The sequence below is a fragment of the Schistocerca gregaria genome, chromosome 2 (assembly GCF_023897955.1).
Source record: "Schistocerca gregaria isolate iqSchGreg1 chromosome 2, iqSchGreg1.2, whole genome shotgun sequence".
NCBI classification, from domain to species: Eukaryota; Metazoa; Arthropoda; class Insecta; order Orthoptera; family Acrididae; genus Schistocerca; species Schistocerca gregaria.
The window spans coordinates 122,362,052-122,380,347 of NC_064921.1; the positions used below are offsets into that span (position 1 = coordinate 122,362,052).

Here is an 18,296-nt window from a genome sequence, read left to right on the forward strand (position 1 = left end):
GTAGCAAAAAAGGTAAACTTTGCCTACTGGACCCTGCTATCAGTCTCAGCCCCAATGGTAGACCCCCCCCCCCTCCCTACATCTTTAACAAGTGCTCTGGTCATAATAATAAGACAGCAATCAACTGCCTGTGTAATTTGTGATGGTTAGCTTCCTGTAAGCTTGCCGTTGCCACTTGTGCATCCCGTACACCATCTGAGAATGGCTGTATCAGCTTTGTCATAGTGACTCTTGTATTCAGCACATCTACTTGTGCTTACACAATTCCACAGCACTTCAACTTCACTCCAAACGAAGAGGTTAATCACTGCCACGATTAGCATCCTTCCCACTTTTAGTCTCTGTACACAGCAATCCGAGAGCAGGGACTACCATCAGCCTCCCTCCCTCCTCACAGAGCTGCTGGCACCAGTGAGCACTTAACACAGAAAATCAAAAGAACCCTTACTCTAATCTCAGAATGTATTCCTCTACTGCCAATATATTACTTCCTCTACTGCCAATATATTACTACCCAACATCTCACACATAATACCCTAACCAGCCATAAATAAACACAATAAAAATACTTCTGTCACTTCCTCGACCTAAATATATACAGTACCTTCCACAAGGTACAACATCCAGAGTCCTCCCTCATCCCTGTCCACCCTGCACAGGATGCCTAGATCTGCCATTGATGTACCACTCACAGTCAAATGGACAGGCAATGACATATGCTGTACTTTGTGCTGAGGAGACAGGATCCACCGGAGAGGATAATACTTGCAGTGCCTTTGGTACAGGTATCACAGGTACATGACCCTTGGGAGCTCTTTCAACAGAGTGATTCACAGCAGCTGCTAATTATTAGACAGTAGTCAGGGCGATTTCCAGCTGCTTACAAACATCAACCAACACATCTTATGTATGAGAACAGCATTCACAGTGGGGCTGCATTTTGGCTGGTGCAGTGTACTACAAGGCAGTGAAAAAATTACTTTAAATTAAGCCTGCTGATTGTCTTTTAATCTGTTGAGCTAAAAAGTTGCTAACTCCCTTTAAGAACTGAAACAGATGTACAAAAACGAGATTTCTCATACGGCAACATGAAAACCTTTGTTAAAAATTACTAGTTTCCTGAAATGTTTTGATGTTAATCATTGTTGTTAGCAAACCTGAAAACAGAGGTAATTTACAATACATGCAGATAATGTATAGGGGTACTGCTATTTAAGGAAAAACTGGGTGTAACACAATAGGGTATTTAGAAAATGTGCCACGGTAAATAAATCACAAATGCCGATTTGCTACAAATTGCTCATAGACTATGCAATGGATAATGGTAGCTTCAGACAATTCTCAAAAATGCATGTTTATTTGCATTGATATGCAATGAAATTTACAGGTAATGTATTCTTTGGCTGAATTGTAAACCACAAATGCTGATTTGCTGCGAAATAAATTATGTATCCAAACCACTCGTATTGGTAACTTACGAAAATATAGTTTTGCAAATGTCCGAATATTCTCATACCAATGTTATTCTCATGTAATTTTAATATGAAATAGGAGAACGATTGTTTTGAATGAAAATAGGTCAATTGTTCTGAATTTAAAAAGAGCAATGCTTAGTTTCAGCCTAGAGTAACAATAATAGAACCAGTACTAGTTTATTGCGGCACTCACGAATGTTTGAAATTTCACAACATACAACAGTACAAATGTATATTGATACAGTCAATGAAAAGTTACGCAGAAGAAACGTGAACAATAAAATATGCAAATACAGAAATTTACATTGGCACACAACCTTGAACAAGCAGTCTCAACAAGAGAAAATTCCTAAGTCGGCTCTCACAATAAATAAATGAGCGCATTGCATGGATTTTTCACTTAGCTGATTCTGTGCACTCTTCTACTCTGGTGTGCCAAGGAAAAACACTGCAGCATTAAGTCTACCTCAATCAAAATTGCTAAAATGTGCAGCACCAAGAAAGCACGTCTTCTGCCTGTTGCAGTCAACAATGCGAATAGTTCATAATTTTTTGGTTGCAGTCTCAATTACTTGGGAATGTCATTTTGTAGATACGGCTTCACAAAGAGAGATCACATTATTTCATTTACAATTTATTATAGATTGAAATAAATAAATATTTCACACCTTCTTCACAGAAAGAGCGGATGAGGAAGGAATGGACAGAGAGAGGGGGAGGTGGTGGTGTGTAAAATTTTACTCCATGTGGTTGGATGTAATGTTAAAAAGTAATGAAGTTTATATATAACCATTATTAATGTAATATAAGCTGTTTCTCATAAAGAAATTTTACTTTATATTTAAGAGTCAGAAAAGGAGAGTTAACTAAAATATTGTAGCAGACTTAAGTTAAATGCTATGGATGGTAACAAAATGAAGTGTTTATATACATAAAATTATAATAAATAAATGAGTACACAGTATCTGCTGCATGATGGTTAATGGAGCAACAAAGATTGCTTTGGAGGTTTTCTAGTCTATGCTACAGCCTGTCTGCCTCCATACTTTCACAACAATACTTTGCAGACTGTTTCTTTTATTTGATTCCTGCCTTACAGGGTGGTGCTTTTTAAATCCCCACTCCAAGTGATTGAACTTTGATCCTCATTCTATTTCAATGACTCTCTACCAAATTACCAATAAATCTGAGGAAGAATTATACTGAGGTTACTTGGTAGGCCATTCAGAACTGAAAGAGCATTCTATCAAAGTGCTCCAATTCCTAAGTAGTTCACCTTCTTCACAAAGTGAACTGAGTATTTGACATGCTTGAGACAACTCTCAAACATCTGTTCTGCCTGTAGGGGAAATCTCAAAAGAACTCATCCTACCAGGCAATTACCAAGGAAGACTACATGTTGTATACCACTAAGAAAATGATTTCATACATGCCTACAGAATTACTTTATTAAGAGAAAAATGTTACTCTCTCCTGCAAAACAAATAAGTCTCTCCTGTACAGTATGATACCAAATTACAATTATCTGCATAGGGCAAGAATTTTCCAAGCTAATCTATCATGCTTACATTGGCCATTAGCTGAAATATGACAATTTGTTCTGGTGCCTGAATGGCAATTTTTGGTTTTTCATGTTAGAAAAATTTGTAATAACATGAAAATTGCATTAACAATTTCTTCACAGAATATCTTTGGTAATAGGGAATTCCAACCTTTATTTGATGTTACACCAGCTATTATTTATTTGAGATACGAAATATCATTATTAAACATAAGGTCACTTTCCAAAACTTAACGTAAAACACAGAAAAAGAAATTTTCTGACTACACTCTATTTGTAATATTGAAATAACTTATTTAGAAAGAGGTAGTATGTAAAATAACTTACTTGAAAGATTTATGCCACAGATCTAATATCTGAGACAAACACGGATTAATAGCATGCAGGTTCTTATATATCTTCGACCTGGCATCCTGATGTGCGGCATGCCAAGTTTTAGACATTTCTTTCAGCTCTTGCCTATGTGGTGAATCAAATTCTTTCATTTTATTACTTCCTTCTGTTGGGTCCTGGAGCACAAAATCTACAACTGCTTTCTTCATATTTAATATGAAATCTTCTTTTACTTCAGCAGTAGTGTCTTCAATTAGGGAACCCCATTTTTTAAGTTTGTTTGGGATACGTGTTTGTATATTTCTTATCCATTCATCTTCCAAAGGTGGCACATGAACTGTGTCAATGCCATGATGGATGTAGTAATAGTAACGCAAGACTTCTTTCTCTTCAGCTGATAAACTGTCGTCATATGATGTGTCTCCACCCTCTTTTTTGAGGATGAGATTCACCAATTTTTTCCTAAATTCTTCTCTTTCTTTCCTCATCGCCATATATGATCCTTCACGCATCTGCAAAGTGTCCATTATCAAAAAATTAATTAGTTTTGCAATCAGTATAAACTATACACATGACATACATACATGATTTAAATTTAGAATCCAAACAATACAGAGCATAAAACTTTCCTTTAGTTGAGATGAAATGTAAATTTGTTTACTATATTTTAAAACTGAAGTACAAGACGAGGAACTACAGACCATCCTGGCTTTTGCTTGGTCAAGAAAAACATGATTTCTTTTTTTAGTTTCTGAACCAAGTGCCTGAATATACATGGTGCATCCAAAAAGCTTCTAAACATATATTCAGCGCAGTTAAAGTCTGATAAAACACATACTGGGATGTTGAGAACATTCTCTTGAAATAAAGTCACAGATACCAACATAACAATGATGAAGATTGCATAGATTCTAAGTCAATAATTGAAAGATAATACTAATAAATCAGACAATAATAACTTAATAAATTCTCAAACAAATTATAATTATCCTTGTGGCTATGCAGCAGTGGAGCATAATGAAGAAAATATAGAGATTAAACAGTAGTCCTATTTACTTTCAGGAGGTTCAACTTGCAGTATTGGTAATAGAAACATTTAAAATACAAAAACATGTTCCCAATTTTTGAAACAAATAGCTTACTCATTCAGAGAGGAAACCGAAATTGTTTATGGGGAACTGGAGAAAGGTGAACGTTAAAAGTACAGTATGAGTAGGAATAGAGGTGAAGATGCAGAAAAGAGAAGCAGAGATCTAGAGATAGTGGAAGATCAAAGACAGTACATTAATCAGCATTTTTCCCTTTCTTTTTCTTCTACATTTGCATTATTATTCCATTTCTATCTTCTACTCTGACAGCATTTCTTGACTTCCAGAAGGCATTAAACTCAAAACCACACCAACACATATTAACAAAACTACATTCATATGTCTAATAAGGCCATCATCAGAAATAGACAAAACACACACACACACACACACACACACACACACACACACACACACACACATGCAAATGCAAATGCAATTCACACACACATGACTACAGTCTCTGACTGCTGTGTGTGTGTGTGTGTGTGTGTGTGTGTGTGTGTGTGTTGTGTGAATTAGTGAGTTTGTGCATTTTCTGAGGTTCTTTGGAAGGCCTTGTTGGCAGAAATCACACTTTCTGACACTGTTCCTATTTGCAACTCATCGTCTCCACTATATGGTGAGTAGCAACTATCCTTTTTGTAGTATTGTTACATTCATCCTGGATTTTCCATTCTATGATCATATGGGATAATCAATATAATTTATAAATAGCTAGAGAATTGTGGCTGGTTATTGTGTCCCCACTGAAAGAATTCCAGCCCTGACTGACCAACACTTCCAACCAGTTGCCCATAATGTAGCCTCCCACATCAAAGATATCAACCATTTCCCTCACCAACTCTCCACCAACCCTACACCTTTACTGCCCCAGATTCCTACTTGTCACTGATGATGCCACCTCCCTATACACCAACATCCCTCATATCCATGGTCTTATCACTATTGAAGACTACCTTCCCCAATGTCCTTCAGACTCCAAACCCACTACTTGAAACCTAGTACACCTTATTATCTTTATCCTGACCCACAATTACTTCTCCTTTGAAGAGGAAGTATACAAACAAATCTGCAGCACAGCCATGAGCACCCGCATATTGCCCTCCTATTCAAACTGCCTAGCAGAGACCTTCCTAGCTTCCCAAATTACCAAACCCTACCTTAAGGTTCATTGATGATATTTTCATGATCTGGACACAATGTCAACAAACTATATCCCCATTCCTTCACAACTCCAACACCTCTCCAAACAGCTTCACCTGGTCTCCACAACCCAGTGTGGCACCTTTCTAGACATTGACTCCCTCCTCTTTAATGGCTCCATCTGCACCTCTGTCCACTTTAAACCCATCAACCACCTGCAGTACCTGCATTTGGACAGCTGTTGTCTATCTGACACCAAAAAGTCCTTTCATACAGCTTGGCTACCCAGGGACAGCATATCTGCAGTGATGAGAACTTCCTTGCCCAGCATGCTGAGGATCTCACGGAGGCCTTCACAGACAGATACTATCCTCCAATCCTAGTGTGCAAACAGATCTCCTGTACCATTTCCCTTCTCACCCCCAATCTTCCGCCACTCCTAAGAACCAGTCACAAAGGAGTGCCCCTTCTTCACCCAACACCACCTTGGACTGGAACAACTGAACCACATTTTTCACCAGTGCTTTGATGCCCTGAAATGAGGGACATCCTGTCCAAGATCCTTCTCACCCCTCCTAAAGTGGTGTTCCATTGCCCACCCAACCTCTGAAACATCCTAGATCTTCCCGTACAGTCTACCCACCCAGCACTTCCTTTTCCAGTCCCGTCACAGGTTTATCCTACTCCATCAGGGGCTGGGCCACCTGTGTAAGCAGATATGTCATTTACCAGCTTTGCTGCAGCAATTGTAAAGATTTTTATATTGGCATGACTATGATCCAGCTGTCAACCAGGATGAATGACCACTGTCCACCAGAATGAACAACCACCACCAAACTGTGGCCAAGAGTAAAGTAGGCCTGCAGTATAACATGCAGCTGAACATAATATCCTTGATTTCGATGGCTGCTTCCCTCCCCGAGCCACCTGTATCCTCCCCTCCACCACCAGCTTTTCTGAAATTACCAGATGGAGGCTGTACTTACAACACGTTTTCCACTCCTGTAATTATCCTGGCCTCACCCTCCAGTAACATGCTTCCACCCCCTCTGTCCTATCACCTCTTCCTAATTCCCATTTCCTGTTCTCTTTGTTTGCCATCCTCTGCCAATGCACTCGCTCTTCTTTCCCCACTCCTCTCCTTTTTCAGTCTATTTTCCCCACCTCTGTGACTCACACCTTGATGCTGTGCCTGTTTTCATTCTAGTCCCTGCACACTCTGTCAGACAGTGCTCCTCCATTCCCCCACTTGTACACTGCTATCCTTTCCCCTTCCCTGTCCCCTCCAGATTGCTGCTCCATTCCACGTGATAGTTGCATTCTGGCCTGAGCTGCCTGAGTTAGTGGCCATGTCTGCATAAGGTGTGCTTGCATGTATGAGTGGATGGTGCTTGTTTCTCTCTTCCCAATAAAGGCTGTGGCCAAAAGCTTACATGTAAGGGTCTTTTAATTGGGCAGGTCTGCAATGTAAAGTGCTATCTTTACAGTAAGTAGCAATCTATCTTTTCCTACATTGTTGTTATTCCCACCTAGAGTTTCCATTGTCTGATTCTTCTGAACGGCCTTTCTTCAGTCCTCTAACCCTGTGACGTTTTTTATTATTCTCTGTAGCGTTAGTCTTCTCAGAGCCCCTTCTTTCTCTCCTTTCCTGTGTTTTTTCACCACCCTCCAAACTGCATCTACTTCCCAGGCACTATGTGTCAACAATCATCGACACACAACACAGGCTTCGTGACTGAGCGGACTGTTGACGCAGCATCTGATGCTCCAGATTATTTCCTGTGATAATTGTAATTATATTTATTCCTGAAACTTCCTGGCAGATTAAAACTGTGTGCCAGACTGAGACTCGAGCTCGGGACCTTTGCCTTTCGCGGGCAAGTGCTCAACGAACTGAGCTACCCAAGCACGACTCACACCCTGTCCTCACAGCTTTACTTCTGCCAGTACCTCGCCTCCTACCTTCCAAACTTTGGAGAAGCTTTCCTGCAAACCTAGCAGAACTAGCACTCATGAAAGAAAGGATATTGCGGAGACATGGCTTAGCCACAGCCTGGAGGATGTTTCCAGAATGAGATTTTCACTCTGCAGTGGAGTGTGCTTGGGTAGCTCAGTTGGTTGAGCACTTGCTCGCAAAAGGCAAAGGTCCTGAGTTCGAGTCTCGGTCCAGCACACAGTTTTAATCTGACAGGAAGTTTCACATCAGTGCACACTCCACTGCAGAGTGAAAATCTCATTCTGGAAACATCCCTCAGGCTGTGGCTAAGCCATGTCTCCGCAATATCCTTTCTTTCAGGAGTGCTAGTTTTGCAGGTTCGCAGGAGAGCTTGTGCAAAGTTTGGAAGGTAGGAGGTGAGGTACTGGCAGAAGTAAAGCTTTGAGAATGGGGTGTGAGTCGTGCTTGGGTAGCTCAGTTGGTTGAGCATTTGCCCATGAAAGGCAAAGATTCTTAGTTTGAGTCTCGGTCCTGCACACAGTTTTAATCTGACAGGAAGTTTCATATCAGCGCACACTCCGCTACAGAGTGAAAATCTCATTCTGGAAATATTTATTCCTGTTGATTCCAATTCATCCCTTGTCTTGAAGTACTTGAGCATTTTATTTTCCACGCCTCCCTGTGCCACATGAACTTGGATCCTCAACATAACCCATCCCCCTCCACCTCTATTCCCTTATTGCAAAATAAACATACTCCCACACCCCATCTGTTACTTTTCTCTCACATTTCTCCATTTCTCTACATTTTTCGAATATTTGTGCCTATTTTTACGTATTTGTACGTATTTTTGGGTATCTGTGTGCGCGGTTTTGGATGTCTTTACGTATTTTTTACAGATGTTTTCTGTTATCCAGTTCCTCTTATAACCATCAAATTCTATTTTGCCCATTTCCACACCTTTCCCATTTCCTTTACATCATTCCCTGCCACAATGGACTCCTGCTCCATCGATCTGTGCTAGTTCAGAAAAGTATTTCCTTCCCTGGCTAAAATCCAGTCCTGCATCCTATTTCTTAAATGCTGCGTAAACCATGGAATCCCCCCACAAATAGACTTGCCAAAAAATACCTTTCTCTGGATGCTGTATCTCCTTTCACAATGACCTTTACTTTTTCAGATTCTGCCAGTCCTGGCGCTCACAAACCTGGTGCTGCAAATACACATCTTGATGTCACAGGCATCTCATCTCAGAACCACCTCTGCTCCTGCCGCAAGATACTACTACTGTGCAATCCTGGCTCCATACATCACATCTATGAAACTATATTCCTTGCTCTCCAGCACCTGGAGGAGGATTCCAGGCATCACCTCCATAAGTCATCCAACCTGCTGGCACCCTACTACTGCCTCACAGCACCATTTTCCAACCCCTATCCTACACACAGTGTTCCTCCATGTCTAACCCTTGCAGCACCTAAACCTTCCCTAGCTGACTTTTTCAACTGCCACATCTCCAAAACTCTCTACCAAAAACTGCACCAAATCAAGAGCCGAAATATTCCCATAACACTGTTGTTAACCTTTCCACCAAAACCCTCAGCTCAACAGAGGTTTCAGTCCTATCCAAAGGCCTGACCTTTAACCAAACACCCAAATTTAACCTTGCTGGACTTGTCAAAGACATACTCTCATTCTCTGAGTCCCTGCAATGGAAACATTTCCTTGCAGCAGGTACCTCCAACCAAAGCCAATTTAATTCCAGCATTGGACCCTGCCTCTCCCAGTTCACACCATCATCCTCCCCCTACCACCTAACCACTCGCTGGTCACCTTCCAGGGATTCCTTACCTCCAACTTAGCCTCACCATCCTAGCTCCCTTCCTTGGTGCACCAACTTTTCAGCAGAAAAATGAATAGCCATACACAATCTCAAAACTAATCCTGACCTAATAATTGTATCTGCCAACAAGGTTCCACCACTGTTGTTATGAATCACAGTGACTACCTGGCAGAAGGCCTTTGCCAATTATTTGAGTCCTCCACCTAAAAACACTGCCAGAGTGATACCATCCCAGAAGTCCAACACAGCCTCTAACCAGGCTTAAAGCCTTAGGCCATTTCTAGAACCTCTCCCCTGAATACAATTCCCTCCTCACCCCTATGACCCCTATAATCCTCCCCCCCCCCCCCCCACACACACACACACACACACCTTCTACATGCTCCCCAAAATCCAAAAACCCAACAATCCTGGATGCCCCATTGTGGCTAGTTATTGTGCCCCCACTGAAGAATTGTGGTCCTCATTCACCAACACCTCCAACCAATCGCCCATAATTTAGCCTTCCACATCAAAGATACCAATCACTTTGTTCACTGATTCTCCACCATCCCCACCCTTTACCTTCTGGATCCCTACTCATCACTTTTGACACCACAATTAAAACATTACAGGCTATTATGCTGTGATCAAATGGATTTCACCTCAAATCCCTGTGTTTTGTCCTCATCTGCGAAGAACATTTTCAAGGGGGTAGCTTTGTTGAATGTCAGATTCACATGCTGGCCTCTGCAGATTGGGACGAAATGTCGGGTTTTAAGGTGAAATCCATTTGATCACGGCATAATGACATGGTACATTTTATTAATTGTGACAATTCTGGTTGTGAAAGTTTACATTTTACAACTGTTGGCATCACCTCCCTGTACACCAAAACCTCTCATATCCATAGTCTTACCACCACTGAGCACTACCTTTTCCAACGTTCTTCAGACTCCAAACCCACTACTCATTCCTCATGCACTTTACTAACTTTGTCCTAACCCACAACTACTTCTCCTCTAAAGGGAAGGCATGCAACAATGTTCGGTCTAATTTGCAGTATTGCCTTTAGAAGAAGTAGTAAATAGTAAGCCATTACAGCCATATTATAGTCAAGTCTCAAGAGGTTTCTTATTATTGCAGTGTTACCTTCTATTAGTTATATTCTTTTTTAGGTTCAGCTTAGTTCATTATTTTTTTTACAGGTATTATTTCCTGCAGAAGGAATGCACATGGAAGAGAGACTGAAAGAATTAGAAATTAGCCTCCTGAGGTTTTGTCAGGAGTGATCATGAAGATGACTATGATGATGAATGTGGAAAAGTGTAGATGAGCTAGAAGAGCAAGCTGAGAATTCTAATAAAGAACAAGAGGTGTCTGATGGTGAAGATGCTATTGACAATATCACAAATGGTCCATTGTATGTTGGAAAAGATCTCGTTTAATATTGGAAAAATAACATGTACCTCCAAAACTGTTAGAACCAAGTCCAAAAATTTTATAAGCCATTTTTCTGTTGTAAAGCCTATTGTAAAACATCTGAAAGCCAAAACTGAAATTTGTAAGCACTTTTTTTTTAAATTCATGATATTATCAGTACTATAGTAGAAAAGCAAACCTGTAATCAAGTTCCAGAGAGGTAAATTTTCCAGAGAAAGGACTGCAACACTACAACAGCAAGTGAAATTCAAGCTCTAATAGGTTTACTGTATTTGTCTGGAATGATGACGACTAATTTTCTAAATGTAGATGGAAGACTGATGGCACATGGGTAGAAATATTCAGGCTCACTATACCACGGTTTAGATTTCACTTCCTTCTCAGTTATCTGTCATTTGACATGTTAAAAGAGATAAAATATTGAAATATAATAGGTTAGTTCCAAATAAAACATTTCTCATGTGTTTGTTCAAAATTGCAAAAACAACATACACTCACTTTGAATACCTCACAACTGATGAGAAGTTATAGAGATATTTCGAAGAAATTGTTGGTTTATACAGTATACCCAAGCAAGTAGAACAAATACAAAATAAAAATATTTGTCCTTTGTTACAGCAGGATGTATTATACTATGGATATGGAAGTGTATGTTGGAACACAACCAAGGGCCCATATTATGTAAGTATTGCCCAGCTGTTGTTAAGAGACTTTGTATCTCCAACAAAGGAACCGACAGAATATCACAGTGGATATCTCTTTTACCAGTCTTCTGTTGACCGAATCACTGAAAAATGATTTTTGGCTAACTTTACTTGGAACAATATGAAAAAAAGAAGGAATTGCCATTTGAATTCAAGAAGCCAAGTAAGTGCCACATGGGTTCAAATATGCTTGCCTTCTGAAAATCTTATACTCTTGTATCACATACTACCAAGAAAGGTAAAAATGTTGTACTTATATCCAGTCTTCACCATGATGATACTCTTGACAAAGAGATGGGCAAAGCAAAAATGATAGTTATGTATCACAAGATGAAAGGAGAAGTAGACATTTGTGACTAGATGTGTACTGTCTACAACTGTACAAGACACACTTGACAATGAACTTCAATCATATTTTATTCCTTGCGGAATGCTGGATGCATAAGTTTTTTAGTGTTTCTTGCTGCTAATAACCCAGACAGCTGTGCTCAGTGAAGAGATTTTCTGTGCCAGTTGGCTTATCAGGTTGTTTTAGAACATGTGGAAGTTCAAGCTGCCATGAGTAACATACCGTTTAATATTCCTTCAAGAATTTATGAAATTTTTCGAAAATGAAGCAAAGGCAAGGCTCACTGTACATCCTAACAAACAGAAAGGCACTGTGATACTGTGACAGGAGAAAGAACTTACCTACCAGGTACAGCTGCTGCAAATGTAGTAAATATCATGGTTTGGAACATGCAAGTCTTATTTTTCCAGAATGCTTAAAAGCAGAAGACTGTGACTGAATTGTATGTACTGATGAATTGTACTAACCAATGTGAGCATTTCATTCTGTTTTAAATATTATTACAAATCTTTTTCATTTCCAAAAATAAATATTGTAAGACATGAAGGAACTTACGATTTAAGTGGAAATGGAGAGAATTTTTGGCTTTATAAAAGGAATGTACTCTGTAAATTAAAATTTAAACATGTAAATTTCTTAGTCTCAAATATCTCATTGATTTGTTTGTACTTATAAATCTCTATTTATCTCCCATGCAGACTGACTGTCAACAGCGACTACTAACAGTATGAAATATGGCATGATTACTGCAGGATTAAGGCCACATTATTGTGTACCACCAAGGCAGTATGGCCTTCTAAAAATTCATAAGGAAAATGTTCCTGTATATGCAATAGTGAGAAACATTGGAGCTTCTAAATATGATTTAGCTAACATCTCACTTCTTTGCTGACACCATATGTGAGCAAATGCTCACATCACATTGGGACTCTCTGTCTAAGCAGTTCTGACTGACTGGTTAGCTGTGATGTGGTATCACATTTTACAAAGGTCCCTCTTGCAGATTCCTTGGCATTAGTTGACAAAACATTTCAAGTGGACATCACTGCTTTGTTTTGACATGCTCTAGTCACAACCGATTTTATGTTCAACCAAGAATATTTTGTACAGATTGACAATGTCGCCATGGCCAGCCCTCTGTCTCCCTTGGTGGCCAACATTTTTAAGAATGATCTCCTCACAGTGAGAGGACCAAAAGGAGGTCGTACAAGCCACTGGGAGAGGCTTAATAACCTGGAGCTTGTTCCCATGACAAGAGGACCAGTGGTGATCCCAAAGTGATGCCACCTGCAGACAGACGGCAACACAGAGATCATCAGAGGGAATGTAAGAACTTGTGGGCTGAGGTACGAGGACTGCAGCCTTGGCAGCAGCATCAGCTGCCTCATTTCCTGTCAGACTGATGTGACCAGGAACCCACATAAACATCACAGTGGCTCCATCAAGGGTAAGCAAGTAACAGCTTTCCTGAACCTGCTGCACTAAGGGATGGACAGTGTAAAGCACACATAGGCTTTGAAGGGCACTGAGAGAGTTGGAGCAGATGATGCAATTGAAAAGCCTGTGTTGCCAGATGTACTGTGTGGCCTGATACAGGGCTCTCCTGAAAATAGCGAGCAGTGTTCTGGAATCCAGTACCAAAAAACATCGGTAAGAATTATGAAGGCACACCTGACACCAATGTCAGTCCCAGAGCTATCAGTGTACACAAAGCTACTATTGTGAAGTTTTGTGCGAAAATTGTGAAACTGAAGACGATAGGGCAAGACTGGAGTAAAGCCCTTAGGAGGTGAATGAAGGTGAAGGAGAACACAGACCGCCACATGAAGCCAAGGTGGTGAAGGGTCCACACCCACCGAGGAAGTGGCAGGTAGTGTGAAGTTAAGCTCCCAGAGCTAAAGTCGAAAGTGAACTTCAGGAGGTAACAGAGAAGAGGACGCACCCTATACTGGCGTTCAAAGGAGTCACCGAAGAAGGAGGTATAGGATGGGTGGCCATGAATGGCAGACAAACAGCATACATCTCTACTGACGAGAAAGTCATGGCGACAGGACAGCAGTAGTTTGGCAGCTTCTGCATACAGACTCTCGACCAGGCTAGAGTAAAAGGCACCAGTGGCCAAACATATGCCATGATGGTGCATAGTATTGAAATGACATAAGAGGGACAGACATGTAGATGCACAAACGAAACACCCACAGTCACGTTTCGAATGGACAAGGGACCAGTACAAATGGAGGGTGGTTCGTCGATCTGCTCCCCAGGAAGTACCACTGAAGACACATACGACGCTGAGGGATTGCATATTGCGTGCCACCACAGAAGACATGTGGGAGGACCAGGAATATCACTGTTTCAACAAACACAAAAACAACAGTCCCAAGATGCAAAGATGGTGGAAGAAACTAACTGCGCCGCCAGAAATCCAAACAAACTGCTTCATCAGTTGAAAAACAAAAGTCATTGTCAATGTCCCATGAGTAAAGATGATTGAAACATTGCTGAAGGCACTGCTCAGTGAGACAAGTACATGGAAAACTGCAATAGATGGCAAAATTGTCAATGTAAATGAAGCCGGAGATGCCTGGTGGGAGAAAGGCCATTATAGCATTAATGGCGATAGCAAAGAGGTCGACACTCAGGCTGGAGCCTTGAGGCACACCGTTTTCCAGGACAAAGGTGTCTGACAAGACAGAACCCACATGTACCTTGGAAACTCGTTCTTTTAAAATTTCATGAATGAAACAGGGCATGAGGCCACAGAAACCCAAGGTGTAGAGAGTACAGAGGATACCAGTCCTCGAGCATGTGTCATAGGCTTTCTCCAAATCGAAAAACATAGCCACAATCTGGGATTTCTGCAGAAAACCATTCATGACATTGGTGGAGAAAGTGATGAGATGGTCAACTGCAGAATGGCATGCTCGAAACTCCATACCAGCCAGGCATGAATCATTCGTCCCATCACCTTGCAAATGCAGCTGGTGAGAGAAATGTGGAAAGCTGCAAGGAAGGTGTTGTTCCTTACTGGGCTTAGGTATGAGAATGACAGTGGTTTCATGCCAGTGTCTGGGAAATGTGCCCTCTGCCCAGATGTAGTTGCATGTATCAAGCAGAAAGAGCTTGCCCACAAAAGAAAGATGCTGCAACATCTGAATGTGAACATCATCTGGTGCTGCTGTGGAGGATCAGGATGAAGTGGGAGCACAATTTTGTTTCCTCACAGCAAAGGCGGCATTGCAGCGCTCATGATTCTCAGAAGAGAAGTGTATTGCTTGAGCAACGTTGCTCGTTTTCGTTGGAGGAAGGCAGGGTGATAGTGGAAGGAGCTTGAAATCTCCGTAAAATGGTGGCCCAAGGCATTGGAGATTGTCTGCTACTGTCAAGCCGCAAATTGGGGGATGAATCTTTGTCCCAGAGAGCTAATGGAGGTTGGCCCACATGATGGCATAGGGACTGGAACTGTTAATAGAACTACTGAATGAGATGCAGCTACCTTTTTTGCTACACGAAAAATGCAACAACACTGAGCATGCACCTGTTTATAAGGAATTCAGCTTGCCATCTTAGGATGATGGTTAAAAACATGAAGGGCATGTTTCCACACACAAATTGCATACGTCTCAGCCCACCGAGGGACTAGGACATGGCATGGTAAATAGGAAGTGCGAGGAATGGAATGTTCTGCAGTGATAAGTAAAACGTTTGTAAGAGATACCACCTAGCCACACAACTGTGGAAATGTTGTTCGTCGAAGGCTACCAGGGAGGAGTAAAGCCTCCAGTCAGCCTTAGTAAGCTGTCATATGGGGGAGCACACAGTTGGGGTAGGAGTCAGCGAACAGAGAGCACAGGGTGATGTAGATGGGTCAACTATGAACGTCATCCTGTATGAGCAGCATGACTCCCCCATGAGATGGAATGCTGTCCTCAGGGGGAAGGTCAATACAGACCAGGAAGAAATGTGAGAGCTCAAAGCAGTTGTGAGGACACAATTTTGTTTCCTGGAGGCAGAAAACAAGTGAACACTGCAGTTCTAAGAGCAGCCATAAATCCTCTTTGTTGGATCAAAGGCCTCAAACAACAAAAGGAGAGGAGGGAAAATATGAAACAGTGTCACCTTGGAGGGCGCAGAGGCTGTAGGATCCTGTGCGGTAGCGTTCTCGCTTCCCACGCCCGGGTTCCCAGGTTTGATTCCTGGCGGGGTCAGGGATTTTCTCTGCCTCGTGATGGCTGGGTGTTGTGTGATGTCCTTAGGTTAGTTAGGTTTAAGTAGTTCTAAGTTCTATGGGACTGATGACCATCAATGTTAAGTCCCAAAGTGCTCAGAGCCATTTTTTTGTAGGATCCTGCTCCATGAGATCTACAGACTTTGACTTCTTGGAGCCTTTACCATTGGCAGAGGGAGACTCTAATGTTTGTTGGCTGGAGGGAGATAGGAAGCCTTTGTAAGAATATTGCTTCTGTCCTTTCCAGCCTACCAGTTGTGTAGCAGGTGACATTGCCCTGTGAGGTGAAAGTTTGATGGCTTGTTGCACAGCTGGATGAGGAGACGGCCAAGCTGCCATGACACTGGGCGATTTCACCATCACAGAGCTGATTTTGAGGTCAAATGTCTGCATGGCCATAGCCTTCATGGGCCGAGATGTAGCAAGAACAGTACTGTACATGCCAGATGGTAGAATGCAGGGTCTGTGATTAGTCAATAACTTTTGAGCGACTGGGTAAGACACTTTTTCCTTTACCTGGCTCTGTTGGACAGCCTGCTCATCGAGATACATGGGACAATCTCAAGAGAAGGCAACATGGTCACCATTGCAGTTGAGACAGTGGGAAGAAGGTTGAAATGATGACACTGGTAGTAGATCATCGAGTTCAGAATGTACGGTCAGACTGTGATAACTTAATAGCCTGCTTTGATTTTGGATGGAAGCGCCACTCTATCAAAAGTGAGAAAAAGAGTGTGTATGGCAGTGAGGATGCATCTACCTTTTTCATCACCCAATGGACTGCACTGACATCCTGATCACAGTGGTACATTTGGATTTCTGTCTCAGTCAGACCATCAAGCATCCCAGAGTAAATAACACCACAGGAAGAATTCATAATGCTATGGGCCTCGACACGAACAGGACAGCCATGGAGAAGCAAAGCAGCAAGAAGTTGTTGTGCTTGAGAATCAGAAGTAGTCTCTACAGACTGTAGTGCCTAGAACCACTCGGCCACCCCGGCCAGGCACAGTTACAGTACATGTGTTTTTAACATACTTGACCAAATCCCTTAAGTCCATTTTTAATGAAATTAAGCATATTCATTATTTTAGCGGTGGTTCTGCAGCACAGTACAAAAATTTTAAGAGCTTCCTATATCTTTGCCAACATCAAAAAGATTTTGGCATTACTGCAGAATGGAATTTTTTTGGAGCAAGCCATGGGAAATCACCATGTGACGGAATTGGGGGCACAGTTAAGTGTTTAGCAGCAACAGCTAGCCTTCAACGCCCAACTGACAACCAAATCTTAACATAAACTGATCTGTTTGAATATTGCAACAAAAAAATGTTCATGACATTGAATATATTTATATTAAAAAAGAAATTACTGAAGATGCAAAAATTGATCAAGAGAAACGTACCTTGTAAGGTACAAGAGACCATCACCATTTTGTGCCAACTGATGAAAAGTGACTTAAGATTCACAGAGTATCAAATGATACAATGTCCTTTATAGCAAATGTTAACTGACAAGCTAAACATGTTGCCATTAATGAACTACAGCCTGGCCAGTATGTTGCTTGTGTTTATTATGGAAAATGATGGATAGGAAATATCTGTGATGTTTCATGTGAAGAAAAAGATGCCTTGATTAATTTCATGCATCCTCATGGAGCTGATCAATCATTTCATTAGCCTACTAGAAGAGACATATGCTGGATCCCAGAACAACAGATAATTGCAATCATACCAGTCTCAGCTGCTTCATTGATGGGGTGGCAATAGAGTTTGCCAGAAGCAATAATTTTTGGACATCAGCAAAAAATTTAAAACATTTAACAATTGAAGAATTCTGTATTACGGTTTGGAAACCACAGAGAGACCCTTGCATGGCTATCAGGTGTGGCCCCTTGGTGATGGGGTTACCAGTCTTGAGATTGGTAGTGGCATAGCCACCATGGACCAACGAAAGGATTTTCCGAATTACCAAAAAAGTCAGTAGTTAAGACGAATTTTTTGCACCTTACCCAAAGAGACACCAAAATGAAAATAAGTTTTTCTAATAGAATGAAATGTGCTCTGTTGAATGGTGTTAATGAAAGCAATGTGGTAGGTGTCCATTTTGAGATACATGACTTTGAACACCGGTAATTAAACATACCAGCCAGGCCAAAATTTGTGATATACTAAACACCCAGACAGACAGTAGTTTGGCACAAGACCAGGT

General features: G+C 41.3%; 1 protein-coding gene across 1 annotated transcript in view; it reads right to left on the reverse strand.

The window, feature by feature from the left end:
• The window catches only part of LOC126336485 (dynein axonemal heavy chain 7), a 978,012-nt gene that overhangs the window by 914,531 nt on the left and 45,185 nt on the right, over positions 1 to 18,296 (reverse strand). Inside the window, exon 2 of the mRNA XM_050000228.1 lies at positions 3,364 to 3,881. Within this exon, the coding sequence (XP_049856185.1) occupies positions 3,364 to 3,881 (518 nt within the window). The remainder of the gene's footprint in view (positions 1 to 3,363; positions 3,882 to 18,296) is intronic.